At 34.9% G+C, this 17,903-nt stretch overlaps 1 protein-coding gene across 3 annotated transcripts in view; it reads left to right on the top strand.

Annotated features, from left to right (window-relative positions):
- LOC127844401 (uncharacterized) overlaps positions 1 to 17,903 on the top strand; it is a 53,042-nt gene that overhangs the window by 773 nt on the left and 34,366 nt on the right. For all 3 annotated transcript variants that reach the window (XM_052374546.1, XM_052374547.1, XM_052374548.1), the window contains exons 2-7: positions 135 to 296; positions 1,218 to 1,324; positions 1,693 to 3,306; positions 4,323 to 4,488; positions 16,131 to 16,260; positions 17,339 to 17,496. In XM_052374546.1, coding sequence (XP_052230506.1) covers positions 143 to 296; positions 1,218 to 1,324; positions 1,693 to 3,306; positions 4,323 to 4,488; positions 16,131 to 16,260; positions 17,339 to 17,496 — 2,329 coding nt within the window. In that variant the 5' untranslated portion in view covers positions 135 to 142. The remainder of the gene's footprint in view (positions 1 to 134; positions 297 to 1,217; positions 1,325 to 1,692; positions 3,307 to 4,322; positions 4,489 to 16,130; positions 16,261 to 17,338; positions 17,497 to 17,903) is intronic.

Raw genomic sequence — 17,903 nt, 5'->3', positions numbered from 1 at the left:
ATTATTCATTGCAGAATTAAATTTAATGAAAGTTAGATGGTTAATGATGGTTTAATGTTATTTTATTTTGATGGTATTTTAATATAAAAGTTAAAGACGAAAAAATTTCTCTGATTAAATGTGTTTGTCCCTAGAAGTCAAGATGAGTGACACAGGTAGCGTTGGTGATGAACCCCCAGCAAAGAGATTAAAAACTGACAACGATGGCACAGCACCCCCCAGCCTGGCCTCAATCCCAGTTCCTGTGACTGGTCTAAATCTAGGACCCCAGTTTTCTGTAGAGACTGACTCTACTGGTGAGAAATTCTTTACCAATGATTCCCTTCTTGCAAAAGCAATAATTACTGTCATAAAAGAGCACTGTAATAAAATGAAAGTAATCAAAAATATAAATAACACTGTTACATGACAACTACATTTTGTGCAATTAACCTTAAAACTACTGTACCAATGCTGGTGGCAAAACATAATTGGCAGTGTAATACTAATTGATAACCAAACCTTCGAAAAAAACTATGCTAATTATAAGATTTGATTCAACAAAGTTTATTTATGTATAAACACTTTTTTGTGGTATAAATAATTTATTGCTAGCTGGAGCACTGAATATTGCTCGCATACTTTTTGAATGATCTCAAACTGAACTTTATTTGACACACATATTTTATTGCAACAGTAAGTCATTTGTTGTTTCAAATAAAAAATTAATTATTGGTAAAAACATTTATGTAGATAATATGTATTATTTATTATACAATAATGCATAGAGCTTATTTATGCCTTATGGCATAATTACTTTATTATCATATGTTCAAGTTTTTATAAAATGTCAATAAATGTATTTACATAAAACAACCTTGAATATTGGAATAACTGTAATAATAATTAAATCATCGGTTGGTGATACATGTATTGTTCATGTAACGGATGAAAATCATTTTTAATGCAATAAATGTAACGATCATTAAATTTGTCCATTTTGATTGATGGTGATTCAAACAGATGACTATTGTTGAGTTATGAAATGAAGTAAACTTCTTACTCTTATGTATAATTTTGCTTGTTTGAACATCAGGTTAAATTTCCTTTATCTTTAAATCTTTGACACAAATTTTGACAATAGGTCTGTTTAATTAAAAACAAATGATTACATGACTTTTAAACCATGTTCTTGTACACATTTATATGTTAAAAACTTTACTTCCAACAAATACAAGGTGCTCAAGTAAAAGTTCAGTCTCACCAGAAACCAGTAGCCGTGGTAACTTCTGGCAATATACGACCCACCTTGCTGATTCCGAACTCACAGAGCGATACTACAAAGGTACTTGTAAATAATCAAATGACAAAATGGTTTAATTAACCTATCTTATGAGAATTTACAATGCTTTTTTAATTGTCCCATTTTAAATACCGGACGGTACTATCATGTACTTAATCTAAGTAAGTCATTCTTGATTAAATAACGGTATAACGTTGTTCGACATTAGTTATTTAGCCATTTATCATTTAATGGTATCTCAATCTCAATAAGTTTTAATGTGCACTGAAGTAAATAACTTCAAAAAGACAATATATTGACCTGCTAATTTTTGCTACAAATTACAATTTTTAACGTGTTTTAATGCTTAAAAATATATTTTAAAGTATTGGCATTAATCTTTGGGAAATTGGCCCCTTAATTTTTTTCAGCATCTATCTAGTGTTTGGACAACCACAGATGGGAAAGCAGTGACTTTACAGTTTGCATCTCCTACTCTCATCCCATCCAAGTCCCCATGTGGGCAGTCCCCAGCCTCCTCCCCAAGGTTTCCAGTTCCTCAGGTCATCACTTTACCTGCAAAGACCAGTCCTGCCCCAACAACAGCTAAACCAGTCTCTCTTGTTAACCCCAGTGCAGGCCAGAAGCCTTTTTCTATAGTGACGTCAGTGGGTGAGCCAATCAAAGGGGTACCTGTCACAACTCAAATCAGCTTTACTATGCCTGCATGGAACACGCCTGGGAAATCATTATTGGACACGTCCAAAGTGTCCCTTGTGAATGTGAATATCAGTTTACCTGAGACGACCACAAGGTCCTTACTTAATAGTACCAGTAATATAAATGATAATGGCGGGGCTGCACAGTTGTCAAGTACTTCTAAAATAGTTCCATCAGTTGGCAATGAAAGTGCTGTAAAGGTTTCAAACACTCATAAAGCTAGTCTGCCTGTTACATCAACCATTCCACCAAAAGTGATTTTTACTACAATGGGTTCTAACGTGGCAAGTGTTCAAAAAACGATATATTCTGGTCCTTCTACTGTTACATCAAAGACATATATTACTGGAAATAAAATGTTTGGGAACCTAGCAGGTGGACAGGTCATAACTACACCAACTGGGGTTGTGGTTACTAGACCGGCTGCAAAAATAAATAAAGGCAATGTTTTAATCAGCAACAAACAGTTTACTATAGTTCCAGGTGTGCCTGGCTCCAACCCAGTAATGACACAGCTGGTAAAAACAGACACCAAAATTAACAAGGGCCAGGTCACAATGGCCGAGGCTCAAATAATGTTGCCTTCTGGTCCTGCTAAAATCTCATGGCCAGTTCCATCGCAAATGAATACAACACAGGCCTCATCAGATACCAAACAGATCTTAATCAAAACGCATGCACAACCGTTACTGAAAGGTAAGACCTTGATAACAACAACTCGGCCAAATTCATCTGTTCAGTCAGTAACCATAGCAGCAACGTCTGGGTCACCTGCGGCAACAGCTAAGCTAATTGGTGTGAGTCCTTCCAAAGGCAATGGAAAAACAAGTGTGCTTCCAGCACAGAAAAGCTGGGAACTTGTTAAACAGTCACCACAATTAAATCCAAATTTTAAAAATACTCCTGTAGCTAATCCTAAAGATTCTAAGAATTCTAACGGTAAAACTGCAGAAAAGGTTGCTGCAGAATCAAAGAATGAAAGTGCTGAAATTAAAGCTAAATCATTGAATGGAAAAACACCACAAAAGAACAATGGTAATAGCCAAAGTAGTGATGCAAGTAGTAATGGAAAACAAGCACCTCAGCCAGTGCAGAAAGCTAATGTAACTGAGAAAGAGAAAAACGATGGAACAGAAAAGGTCAATGAGGTCGACGATATTGATGGGGGGCATGATAATATTAATGCCAATACAAGACTAGAGGCAGCTTCAAACAAAACAGATGCAGAAAATGAACATTCCAACGATAGTATTACAGATAAAGATGATGGTAAAAACCATCAACAAGAGGAGACTGATGCAGATCCTGAAAACTGCTTTGTAAATGTAAGCCAATTACACCCTTTTCATTGTATCATCAGGGCTATAGATAACTTTTGGGGTATATCGAGTTATTCACCCCCTGTTTTTGACAACAATAGGGTTTTTGTAAATTCAATAGAGTTTTGGCAAAAAATTTCACCCCCTACTTTTGAGCTTAATTGGGTTTTTCAACCCCGGTTTTTTTTAACTCAATTGGGTAATTTAGGGAATGACATATATAATATAATAAAATTCTACTAAGGTTACTATATTATTTATACAAATCGAATTCAAAAAGGTACCTGTACATAACAACAAACAATTACTGAATTCATGATCAAAGTTCATTCATTTTTGCGTTGAATAAGACCGAGTTTGTGAAAATTGCTGCACAATTAATGAAGTTATGGCTGTTCAAAGCGATGCACCCCGTTTTCGGGTCATTTTGAGTTGATTACCTTGAAAATGAAAGTAGAAATCGGACGGGTTAATTGCAATAATACCCCAAAGATTGATAACCGCTGAAAAGACTGCCTTTTTTCTTCATAGGACGGCATATAAACTATCCGGTACATTTTGGAAAATAACCATTCTAAAAAATATGCCCGGTGTTTGTAAGAATTGTGTTTCGTGATTCAAGGTTTTTTAAGGGAATTACGTTATTAAATTTGTATTTGCGTGTTTGTACGCTTTATTTTGAATTTAATTACGTTTTTGGTTATTTTAATTGCGTAATAACGCAAATACGCTTGTTATCTATAGCCCTGCATCATAATTTTTAATGCTCAGGCAATTGTTTTTAAATGTTCAAGCCAAAGATAAAATCTTGGATCCTTGGTCCCATCCCTTACCTCTGAAAAAATTATAAACCTATAATAAACCTATTTTAAGTTTTTTCCTGTTTGGTAATTGTTAGTTATCATGTAAATTTTAGTTCTTTGCAATTTCATAAAGTGTTACTTCTTATGATAAATTGAAACTAAGAAAATGCTAGAAGCTGACCTGTATGAAACCTAGGTCTACAATTACTGGATATATAGGTTGAGGTTCACGATGAGGTGACAGACTCGCTGGAGTGTGATGAGACATTGGACACCAGTGAGGAACAGGAGTCCATGGAGACCTCAAACATGGAGATCTCTCGCACAGAGACTAAGGAGGAGCACATTGTGCCCAAGGGAAAACACACAGCTGGTAGCACACCAGGTAAGGCATTGTTGTAAATGGTCAACTATGGTCAAAATTCCCAATAAATGTTTTATGTGTTCAAAACACATATGCAATTGTAAATTGTCTGAAATGTACACTCTTTGAATGTTTCTTTTTGCAGATGATAATTTTAAATGTAAAAACATGGTCCAAAATTGACCAGTACTTGAGTCAATGTTTCTGTTTGCAACTTGAAATGTAAATTTTTATCCCCACGCTTTTTCGGAGAAAAAGTTTGGATAATGTGGTTATCTCCGCCGTCCGTCCATCCTTGCCACTATCTCCTACACTATTAGCACTAGAACCTTGAAACTTACACACATGGTAGCTATGAGCATATGTGCGAAGGTGCACTATTTGGAATTTTTATCTGACCCCTGAGTCTAAAGTTATTGGGGTGGGGCCAGGTCAGAGATTTTCCTGCGACTGCGATTCGAGAAAGGCTCATAACTACTGTGTCTCTTTTCGGATATTGCATGTGCATACACTTTTTTTACCCCTGTGACCTTGAACTTGAGGGCAGCATTCAGGTTTAAAAATCTGTGATGGCGATTCAGAAAAGGCTCATAACTACCATGCCCCTTCAAATATTGCTTTTATATTTGGTATGCATGTGTATCTGGACAACATCTTTCAATGCGCATACAATTTTTGACCGCTGTGACCTTAAACTTGAGGTCAGGGTTCAGGTTTTGAAATCTGCAATCGCGATTTGAAATAGGCTCATATACCTACTGAGTCCCTTGTATTGCTTAAATAATTGGTACGCATGTGTATCTGGACAACACCTATCAATGCGCATACAATTTTTGAACTTTGGGTCCGTGTTCAGGTTTTGAAATCTGCGACCGCGATTCAAAAAAAGCTCATAACGTCTGTGTCCCTTCAGATATTGCTTTCATATTTGGTACGCATGTGTATCTGGACAAGACCTTTCCATGCGCATACAATTTTTATGCCCCCTTTTGAAGATTAGGGGGTATATAGTTTTCGCACTGTCCGTCGGTCTGTCACGCTTTTCGTGTCCGCTTTCTAATTCAAATAGTTTTCATCCGATCTTTACCAAACTTGGTCAGAAGTTTTATCTAGACAATATCTAGGTCAGGTTCGAATATGGGTCATGCCGGGTCAAAAACTAGGTCACGGGCTCACTTAGTGCATTTCAATAACTTCTATCAAAGTGTTTATTGGGGGCATATGTCATCCTATGGAGACAGCTCTGGTTGACCCCTGTGACCTTGAACTTAGGGTCCGCATTTAGATTTTAAAATCTATTATGTGGTTATCTCCATCGTCTGTCCGTCCGTCCGTCTTGGCCACATTCTCTACACTATTAGCACTAGAACCTGGAAACTTACACACATGGTAGTTATGGGCATATGTGCAACAGTGCACTATTAGGAATTTTGATCTGACCCCAGGGTCAAAGGTTATATGGGGTGGGGCCGGGTCAGAGATTTTCACTTATTTTTATTGTCCCCTACCGGTTTCACCGGAGGGGACTTATGGTTTGCGCTCTGTGTGTCAGTCAGTCCTTCCGTCCGTGAGTCTCACACTTTTCTGGATCCTGCGATAATTTTTAAAGTTCTTAATATTTTTTCATGAAACTTGAAAAATGGATAGATGGCTATATGGACATTATGCATGTCATTTAATTTTGTTCCAGCGTCAAAAATTATGTCTGCTATGGACACAAATATAAAATCAAAGCGCTGAAGGCACTGAAGATGTTCGCTATTGCATAATTTAACACGCAATTCATTTTTCAAAATCAATCGCAAGTTTGAAATGAACACACGCCATTCAACTTTATAAAGTGTGTGTCATAGCGCACGGGTCGAGTTTTTTTTTGCACTTTTTATCATCCTTATTATTTCATAGAAATAACTTAGATAAAATAAAAACAACATGCTTTTTGGACGTTCTGAAAGCATACGGCTTAAACACGGTATTGGTGCTCATAGTAGTCTCACTCACCTAAAAAATTGAAATTGTAGATACAGCATTTCCTTGGTGTTATTTTTAAAGCTCAAGGCATCCCCTACTCAAATCAAGTTGAATTTTATTTGATCATGCATGCATTATTTTTTTATCTAACATTTTCATCCTATGGTATAATACAAGTTACAGACACTACACTAGTCATATAACATGCAAGAAAAACATAGCAGAACTTCAAAACTTCAGATATTTTCACTTTAACATCAACTACAGGTTATAAACTGTTGAAATAAAGCAAAAAACCAAAAGTGATTACTAAATCAAAGCATTAATTAATCAGGTATCAGACCAAAAGAGAACCAAGCAAGAAACTTTTCTATAACTTTTATTATAGACCCACAAGATAGCTAATTAGGCATTTGTCTGAAACCAGGAAGTATATTCAAACAAAATAAATCAAAACAATTGGTTTGAAAAAGCATAAGTTTTCATAAAAGGTAGAATTGCATGCTCATAAGTTTGATTACAGACACTACCAAAATATATGATTCCAAAAACAGTTGCAGAATGGCATAAAGCATTAAAAAATGCACTATAAAAGCAAGTTTACATAAAAACAGTGACTTGAACATTATATCAAATGATTTTTGATCTGTTAGAATTTTAGTTAAAACACATTTTTTGTGTACATGATCTGAGTTGGTTACAGACACTACACATGGGGTAACAATAGCTGTCCAGGAGACGTGTAGCTTGACAATTCTCAGTGCTGGGCACATACAAGTCAAAGAAGACTAATCTGACATTATGAGTTTGGCATCTCATATGAATTGGCACACCTGTATAGAGTTTCAAATTAATATAATCTAGAATTTCATTATGCAGTAATAAGCATTACCAAATAATGTGCAGAAAACTTTCCAAACATTTCAGTGTAAAAAAAAAGTAATTTCGCAAGCAGCAAATCAGTGATGTATTTATAACCCTTTGTTACTCTAGCTATCAAGATAATCACAGAGAAGTTTAAGCTTTAAGTAATGTTTGCACTGAATTTGAATTTGCGAAGTCCACTTTCAATAATATCTCCGGATCTTGTGCGCTATAAACAAGATGACATCTATTGATTCCTGTAAACAGTCATCTCTTCCAGGCCAAATTTGCTTAACTTTCAGAATAAATGTATTTCAATCTGATTTCTGTTCCAAAGCAAACACTAAAATGTCCTTTGATTCCATTCTTTTGCTCTAGCCTAGCAGCTACGAAGGCATCATAGTTGTATTTTAGCTTCTCATATTTTTGTTTGTTCTCCCAATGCTTAACCTTCAAGCAGCCAAACCTAGTGTTATTTTTTATTTTATGCTTTCCGGTGGTTTATAGAGAAATATCAGTGAATTAAAACTGATCATTCCACTGTTTCAAACAGTGAAAATTATCAGTGAAATGACGTCATTGTTTTACGAAATGACGTCATTATCGCAGCATAATTCTTTAGTTAAACTCTTTAAAAATGTATATAAACTGTAAAAAAAAGCATAAAATAAAAAGAAAATTTGTTGGATTCTGTGGAATATCGATTTTAATTCACTTGTGATCATAGAAAAAATATATTTTCACTCGTGGCGAAAATATTATTTTATATGATCACTCGTGAATTAAAATCGATAATCCACCGAATCCAACAAATATCCTCTATATCTTTTCTTTTTTGCTTGATTTATCTTTGCTTCCTGAAACAAGAACGGAAACAAAATTCATTTTCCTTTCTTCAAAGTTTCTGCTACTAATTAAAGTATAAGAATGTAAATTTATATACATGTAGTGTACAGCATACAGTGCGCATGTCTTCATTGATCCATTCATAAGCAAAGGAAATGATTAAATGCAGCCATTTGGATCAAAGTAAAAAACAGAAGTTACTTCAAACATGGTTAAAACTCATCACCTTAGCTTTAAAAATGATTTCATATGCTCTTTGATAGCATGAACAATAATAAGTTAAATGTGTAGGCATTGTAGAGTCTGTAACCATATGACCATCAAAACAAACTGTTTGATATTGTGTCTGATCTCAGTAAATTCTCAAATGGTTTTGTTTGGATTTACTGTTCTCATGATATTTAATGCAAAAAAACTATGTTTCCAATTGCATATTCTAGGAGATAATTGAAAAAATGCCAGTTTATAGAAAGCTACACTATGAAGACAATTTATTTACATTATAATGATAAATATTTCAAATTTCAGACAGAAAATGTCTAAATAATGCACCTTAGACATCAGCAATGTAATACAAAATATAATTTTGTTTCATTTTACTCACATATAACAAAAAAGGTTTAAGGCTTACAGAAGGAAGTTAGTGGTTACAGACACTACGAATTATAGCGTAGCATAATCAAAATGGTAGATACATACCTGAGTCATTACAAGAGGTTTGCTCTTGTCTTCTCTCCATATTAAAGGGTTGTATCATCGTAAAGAACACAGACATATTTAGATAAATCATTTTAGAAAAAGAAAATCAGGTTATATTGTTCCTAAATAAATTGTTCATAAAATAATTCCACAAGAATGCTTACAATATTTCATCCCAAGAGGTCTTGCTTTACCTTTTTTTGCACATTAATCTATTGCACAATGTATGATGTAACATTCCAACATAAAAGATAGAAGTTTCTCATGAGTAAAACAAAATATTTATGAGAAATAGAACAGGGATTGTTTTCCTTCATTTTTTACACATTTTTGTAGTGTCTGTAACTTTTTTATTGAGTTGCTGTTTTTTAATGGTACAATACAGCACCACCAATTTTGGCCAACTTGGACATCACATGGAGACACATGAGCCAATGTAGGATTTATACTTTTCCATAATGAAACAACAAAATTATTGCCATATAAACTTGTAAAGGTTACAGACACTACAAAATTTAGAACTGGAAAGTTTGACAAAGAACAAGCTCTCATTCGAATATCTTTGCTAGAAATGTGATTTAAATGGTTTAACTACTTATTATAATATACAGTCGAGTTCTAGATGTCAATAAAAGTTATAATTAATGTCATTTTGTACACAATGTTGGCATATAACAACAGATTAATGTTTGAATTTCAGTGTTGAAACAAAACTTCTACTGAGGGTATTTTGTTTATAAAATCCATAATATTTTACCGATTTCTTTAATTCAAGAAGCAACATTTGCAGGATAGAATTCTGAATAAAACCAGACCAATAAATGCACAATTTCAGTATGATATTTCGAGAATTCTCTATTTTATATTCAAGCTTTTTTCGAGTGAGACTGCATAACGCTCAAAAATGGCCATTTTTAGAGCTTGTTTCCATGCATATCTCAAGAATGGGCTACACAAATCTCTTGAAATTTTCAGGAAAGTAAGAGAGGTATATGCCAGGCTTACCAATCTTTAATATTTATTCTTATCGTGTTTACTTTTTCTTTTTCATGCATATAACATGAAAATTCCCTTATGAGCACCAATACCGTGTTTTAGCCGATAGAAAGTATGATGAAAATGGTAATGAGAACATAATATAAAGAAAATTTGCAGTCACCATCATATTAAAGGAATATTTTTTCTAATATCAAATAACTATCTCACCAAGAATATAAATTCATAATGAAAGTTCCGTGTACAAAACTTTTGATTTTTGACACCATATACAAATTCAAAATATACAATAATCTTCGTATCTTGTATATGGAGGAATTAAAGTATATAAACATTGCTGTTTATGCTTTACTTGTTACCCGAGCAGTTCACACAGTGTCAACAACGCTGACATAAACATAGGTATAGAGCACTAATGCGCTTTTAGGCGTAGCTGTTTTACTCAGTTTTCATCTTAGTTACTTTTACATAACGCCAACAGACACGCATGAATATTTTCGAATATTTAATAAGCTGATTCGAGATACAACCTCTGAATTTTTGCTACATCACTGCGTATGTGCTCAATTCAAAGGATGTAGCACTGTTCAGTGTAAGGAATTCCGGACTCAGGGCTTCCGCTGCCGTTCGCCAGATTCGCCAATGGCGAAAATTTAGCAAATTCGGCGAATAAAATAATCGTTTGGCGAAAACGTACGGCGAACGATTTTTGTCAGGAAAGAAATTGTTCGCTGGACGTTTTTGCCAAACAATTATTTTCCTGACAAATGCCATTCCAGATAGTAAACTCTTTCAGCTTTAGACTGTGCTTCAATACATCGCCGTATTATTGACCCGCAAAATTGATTCGCAATCTGCATTAACACCTGTCAGAAACCAGATATCGAGACAAAGGAAACTGACTGGTGTAACCGTCGATCTTATCAGCTTAAATAAACAATAACATCTGATTAAAAATTGCTGCCGATTTCAATCAATTTGAGTAAAGCCGTTAGCGGATTATCAACTTAGTCACATAATGAACGTAAGTAAAGAAGTTAATAATTGATTTTAATTTCGAGAAGTTCGTAATGTTTGTAATGATTAAAGGCTTAATGCGTTACAATTGTGAATGACGATAGATGAAGGGGTATAAAACCCTTGACATTTACGGCGAAGGTGTCGGAAATTGTGACTGCCATAATGGCGACCATAGGCAATAAGCGTCCTTTGGACCCGGTCTCAAAAAAAACGAAATCTGATAATAGATCATTTAAAGATGTTTGGCTTTAGGAATTCATGTGGTTAGATTAAAATGCAAAATCAAAAACGATGTATTGCAAAATATGCATACAGTTTCAAAAATCAAATTCATTCACTTCTGGGTGTAGTATGTTGAAAAAAGACAACATTTCAAAACACGAAAAATCTAAATGTAATAAAAAAGAATGACAATCATTAATATTAAAATGTATAAACATGAATATTTTTTATATGATTAATAGTATATTAAAAATAACAATAATAATTTATGTTCATAATAAATATATATTGACACTTTTCAAAATCAGCTTTTTGCTTTGAAATTTAGCATATTTGATTTTGTTTATTTCAGATCACAAAGAGGCCTCACAAGCGTCTAGTCTGAAAACATCCATGACAAATGCGCAGGCTGCAGCAATATCCAAAAGTGAAGCGGCTGTAGTGTCGGCTATGACTAATGTGTACTTTGATGCACAACTGTGTTTCTTTTGTTATGCACACATGATGATTATAGTAATAAACATATTAAAGCTTCTTTGTTTAGTTTCTTCTTTTACACTACTGTAGCCTATACTTACAACAGGCGGTTCCGAATGCTTTGCTAATACTTTGGCTACAGTTTCTAAAATTTGGCTACAAAAAAATCCATTTGGCTAAAATGTTGGCTACAGAAATTTTTGGGCCAGGGGGAGCCCTGCGGACTATTCTCTGTATGCTCAAATGACACAAATTGTGGCCCTGTTACAATTACGCGTTACAATCCATCTCGCAGAATTTCACTTTCGCCTCCAAGATGAGAAAACTATCATTAGCGAAATAGTATAGTGTCACGATAAGAGAAAATCGTTTAATTATCATACCCCAATGTTTGCCATACTTGGTCAGCACGTCTGGAAATCATTCCTTAATGTGTGGATAGGCTGCCATTATTAACAAGTTTGCTATTTTGAATTCAATTTTGTATCAAAAAGCATTGTTCTTAAATGTGGCATTTTCAATTTGCAATGAGATTTGTAATGACCCTCGTCATGCGAAAATGGGCCCATCATATAAATAGCCCACTCAGCTATCTCTCCTTCTGGTAAGGAGAAACATAACATATTGAGTGATTTTATAGCGAACAGCATGGCCTATGGCCTGTCTGCGCAAAAGCACATGTTGGGTTTAACAAACGCTTGCCGAAACGCATAAGACCCATTTTCGCATGACGGCGCTATTGACGTGTGATATAAATGTGTCGAAAGAAAACTGTGTTTAAATCAAATATCAACATACGATATATTTCAATAGTGAAGAAAGATACTCATAACAAGGCATATGAGGACACATATGAAGTGCTCTCCCGTAGTATATTTTTTATCTACTCACACTAATGTGTGGTTTGACAATGCTAACACACATTTCATGCGGTGAATATGCAACTTACAAGTGAAAAACACAACACAATAGTTTAACTTTTGTTTAATAGTATTTATTTATTTAGAAAAGTAAATTGCAAACTTTATTTCAAAGTCAGCGTATACGCCGACTTCATTTTTAAATGATATTTATTGTTATAAATATATTTAATATAATATATTTAGTTGTTTTCGGTTTTAGCGATTATAAAGCATTTTCGAGGTTGCCTATAGTATGCCTGTAGTAATTGATGAACTCATATCCAACTGTCTATGTATTGAGAACTGTGAATAAAAACAAGCTAAACCTTCTACTAACCTTCTACTATTGCGTTGCTAGCACCCGTAAATACAAAAGATCGCCGCTATCTGTTGAGAACCAAAGAACGTTTTCCAGAAATACCGGCTGTAGTAGCATGAACAAGGTTACGAAACAGGTCATTCGTATTATTATTATAAATTGTTTGTTATATTCGGGTAAAGCGATTATGAAACATTTTTTTGTTTTTGTCTATCGTATCGCTGAAGTTATTGTTGAACTTATGTTCAATGTTTTATAAATTGAGAATATAAATAAGCGTTAACTTTTTCCCGAATCTATTAATAGCCTCAATTTATGAATACTACGTCATTGAGGTGTATGTGAGAGCGTAACCTATTGCGTTGTTATCGCCCGTGGACTTTCCTTTGTTTATCGACAGGCACATCTATTAATAGCCTCATATTATGAATGGACTGAGCAAAAATACTACGTCATGAAGACGCTGCAGAAAGTGGACTATTTTATTCATTCATAAACAATCTCCTCCGCGACACGTACAATACGATCATTGTTTATTGATTCTTATCTATAAAAGCACCGTTCGAAACTATTGCATTTAACACGATATTAATATCATGTTTCCATTTGTGAATGAATATAATTGGAGAACTCAAACCTCTTGCATAAATTATACAACTCTTTCTCGCCCTGATACGCGTAGGAAGCGGGTATTGGGCTCCTAGTAGCTAAGGCGTATCGACCTGAATTTTAGACTAACCACCTTAGACGGTCGCTAAGCGACCATCTAAAAATAATATATTTCTGACAATGATGGAGCCTGTAGGGAACATAATTATATTGCTTGGCAATAGTCTTGTTTTTAGGTTATTTTTAGCTTGACTATTTTGTATGAAATATATAAAGTGGAGCTATCCTACTCACCCCGGCGGGTGTAGCGTTACCGTTAGCGTCTGCGTTAGCGTGCAAATGTTAAAGTTTTCGTACTACCCCAAATATTTTCTTTGTCCATTGACATATTGCTTTCATATTTTGCATACTTGTTTACCAACATGACCCCAACCTATAAACAAGAGCAGACAACTCTATCAAGCATTTTGTCATAATTATGGCCCCTTTTCCACTTAGAATATGCAGCAAATGTTAAAGTTTGCGTACTACCCCAACTATTTTCTTTGTCCCTTGACATATTGCTTTCATATTTGCATACTTGTTAACCAACATTACCCCAACCTATAAACAAGAGCAGACAACTCTATCAAGCATTTTGTCATAATTATTGCCCCTTTTATACTTAGAATATGCATATTATTGATAAATCTTTGTTAAAGTTTGCGTACTACCCCAAATATTTCCTATATCCTTTGACATATTGCTTTTATATGTTGTATACTTGTTTACCAACATGACCCCAACCTATCAACAAGAGCAGACCACTGTATCAAGCATTTTGACATAATTATGGCCCCTTTTACACTTAGATAATCGAACATTTTGCTTAAATTGCCATAACTTCTTTATTTATGATCACATTTTATTATTACTTTGACAAAACAACACTTACCTGAATACCACAATGGATTCCACCCAAACAATACCCCACGCCCCTTCCCAGAATCTCTCCCCCCCCCCACCTCCCCCCCCCCCAATTTTTTTTTTAAACATCATCTAATAAATTACCACACCCCACATTATACCCCCCTCTCACCCCCTACCCCCCCCCCATTTTTTTTTTTAAACATCATCTAATAAATTACCCCACCCCACATTTTACCCCCCTCTCATCCCCCCCCCTACCCCCCCCCCCCCCCAAAAAAAAGATTTTTTTTTTTCCTTTTTTTATTTTTGAAAGATTGTCTAATAAATTATTGAATATGAACAATTTCCCCATGATGGCTTACGTTATACTGTCAAGCACTCGAATAGTCAAGCGCGCTTCTCTGACAGCTCTTGTTCATTAACTTCTTCATTTCTACACCGATTTACTTCAAATTGATACTGAACATCTCTTATGACAATATGGTCAATCTCAACTATGCATGGCCCCATTACCAACCCTGGGGCGCCCCTGGGTCAAACATGCGGCGTGGGGATACGCGTTGGCCTCTGCCGCACCATTTCTAGTTCTGGTTAATTTAAACATTTCATTTATTATAAATTTCTTGTATAGGGAAATTTGAAGTCCTTATATTATGTTTTATATAATGCAATAACGTATGAGTAAATATTGTAATTTTATTTGTGACTATTTATCTGTCCCTGGCCTCTTTTGACAAGTGTTAGTTCGAATGTGTCAATTTTTTATTGTTCATTGAAGCTTTTATGCAAGCTAATATATATTAGTATTTTACAAATTCTTACGTAGTTCACTAGTTTTATTTTTATGCCCCCCTTCGAAGAAAAGGGGGTATATTGTTTTGCACATGTCGGTCGGTCAGTCGGTTGGTCGGTCCGTCCACCAGATGGTTTCCAGATGATAACTCAAGAACACTTAGGCCTAGGATCATGAAACTTCATAGGTACATTGATTATGACTGGCAGATGACCCCTAAAGATTTTCAGGTCAAAGGTCAAGGTCACAGTGACTCGAACTAGTAAAATGGTTTCCGGATGATAACTCAAGAATGCGTAGGTCTAGGATCATGAAACTTCATAGGTACATTGATCATGACTGGCAGATGACCCCTATTGATTTTCAGGTCACTATGTCAAAGGTTAAGTTCACAGTGACTCGAAATAGTAAAATAGTTTCCGGATGATAACTCAAGAATGCTTCACCTAGGATCATGAAACTTCATAGGTTCATTGATCATGACTGGCAGATGACCCCTATTGATTTTCAGGTCACTAGGTCAAAGGTCAAGGTCACAGTGACTCGAAATAGTAAAATGGTTTTCGGATGATAACTCAAGAATGCTTACGCCTAGGATCATGAAACTTCATAGGTTCATTGATCATGACTGGCAGATGACCCCTATTGATTTTCAGGTCACTATGTCAAAGGTTAAGTTCACAGTGACTCGAAATAGTAAAATAGTTTCCGGATGATAACTCAAGAATGCTTCACCTAGGATCATGAAACTTCATAGGTTCATTGATCATGACTGGCAGATGACCCCTATTGATTTTCAGGTTACTAGGTCAAAGGTCAAGGTCACAGTGACAAAAAACGTTTTCACAAAATGGCTGCCACTACAACTGACAGCCCATATGGGGGGCATGCATGTTTTACAAACAGCCCTTGGTTTAATAGTTCATTATTATTATTATATTAATAGAAATTACCATTTTGAAGACACGTTTTGATATGCATGTATACATATTGCTTACTGAAGAAATAACATACCTTTATGCTTTAATTACTTCAGTGAAATCAGAAGTTAGCAACAAAGATGAGATTGTGCAGTGTGAGAATTGCGGAGATTATGGATTTATTACTGACTTTGTAAAGGGAGGAAAGTTCTGTAATCAGACATGCCTCGATGCATTTGATGGAAGGTAATCTCAAATATTTTTATTAATTGTGGAACAGAAACTCAGTGCTTTTCACAGAAATTTTTACAGATGGCCCTACATGCTGCATAATTTTCGTGCCCTTTTGATTGAGACAAAGAATCAACATTTTATAAATAAGCACTGTTTATTTGAAGCTAGAATTAGTCAACGACATGTTAATATTTACATTCGTAAGTGTGTTTTTGATAACAATTGATTTAACCCTTTCCCACTCAGAAGCAAAGTGAAAATGGCTATATGCAAAAAGCATAAACCAGAACAGCCTGCAAGTAACTCGCAGTCCGTTCAGGTTTTATGCTGTTCGCCGCTCATCAGTATCTACAGGTTAAAAAAGAAGCTTTTAAAACTTGAATTTTTTAAGAAAGGTCTTAAATTAAATTTAACTTTCTAAGGGACAACAAATTTGTAAAAATTAGTATCTAAGTGGTAAAGGGTTAACAGTAACATTCTGGAGTGAGTTTACAAGTTTATTAATGCTCATTGGAGATTTCAACAAACATTAAAAACTGCATAATGAATTCAACAATAATTTATTAAAATGCTTTAAGAGTCGAAACAATGTTTTCTCAGTATAATGCATGAAATACACAATTTCCACGAGGATTACAGCCTGTTGCCATTCATTCTTCTAAGTAACTGGCCAAATTTCTGTGGAAATTACATGTATGTCACGAGTCGTCTTCATGATTTAGCTACCGGTATTGCATGCCTACGAGTGCTGTCGCTCATAAAGCGTGTGCTCTGATTGGTCAATATTGATTGTCCAATACAATGACGCTCTGCCTTTAGGCAGGCTCAATATGGGTAAAGCAATACAGGTTATTGACAGAGGATCATAAATATTTTATTTTTTATAATTTCGGCGAAGTCATTATTGCTTAGATCTTTAGAATGGCTAGCTGCAGAAACTGCAAACTCTGATAAGTATTCCTAACACAGTTCCATACATTTATTAAATGGGTAAAATGAAATTTTATTTTGGCAGGAAAAACAGATTAGAGCCCTTATCAGTCACATGTTCTTGCGAATGGTATTTTAATTTATGTTGTGTATTTAACAGACACATGCGCGATGTAAAGAAACCAGGAAATATGTCTAAGGTCATACTTGGTATTAAAAAGGGGCGCAAGAAACATTTGATAATGAAGGAGGATAAAGAAAAGGAAGAAAAGAAAGAAAATGATCAACAAGACAAACAGCAAGATCACAACAGCTATGGTAAAATTTGGTGTTCTAGTATAGACCTTCTTCACCACTTTTTAAAGTTTTGACACTTTAATTTCACATCAACTTTATAATACAATCTAGATGAACTTTTTATTAGCTCACCTGATTGCTCAGGTGAGCTTTTGTGACCGGTCTTTGTCTGTCCTCCGTCCGTCCACATTTGTTCGTAAACACTCTAGAGGCCACATTTATTGTCGGATCTTTATGAAACTTGGTCAGAAGATTTTTCCCAATGGTATCTGGATCGAGTTCGAAACTGGGATATGCTGGGTCAAAAACTAGGTCACTAGGTAAAAAAAAAAGAAAAACCTTGTAAACACTGTAGAAGTCACATTTCATGCCCAATCTTCATGTAACTTTGTCAAAATGTTGGCCTTAATGAAATGTTGTTGAGTTCA

Source organism: Dreissena polymorpha, chromosome 9 (assembly GCF_020536995.1).
Source record: "Dreissena polymorpha isolate Duluth1 chromosome 9, UMN_Dpol_1.0, whole genome shotgun sequence".
Lineage (NCBI taxonomy): Eukaryota > Metazoa > Mollusca > Bivalvia > Myida > Dreissenidae > Dreissena > Dreissena polymorpha.
Note: the sequence above shows the minus strand (reverse complement) of the source record. Positions and strands in the feature narration are given on the sequence as shown.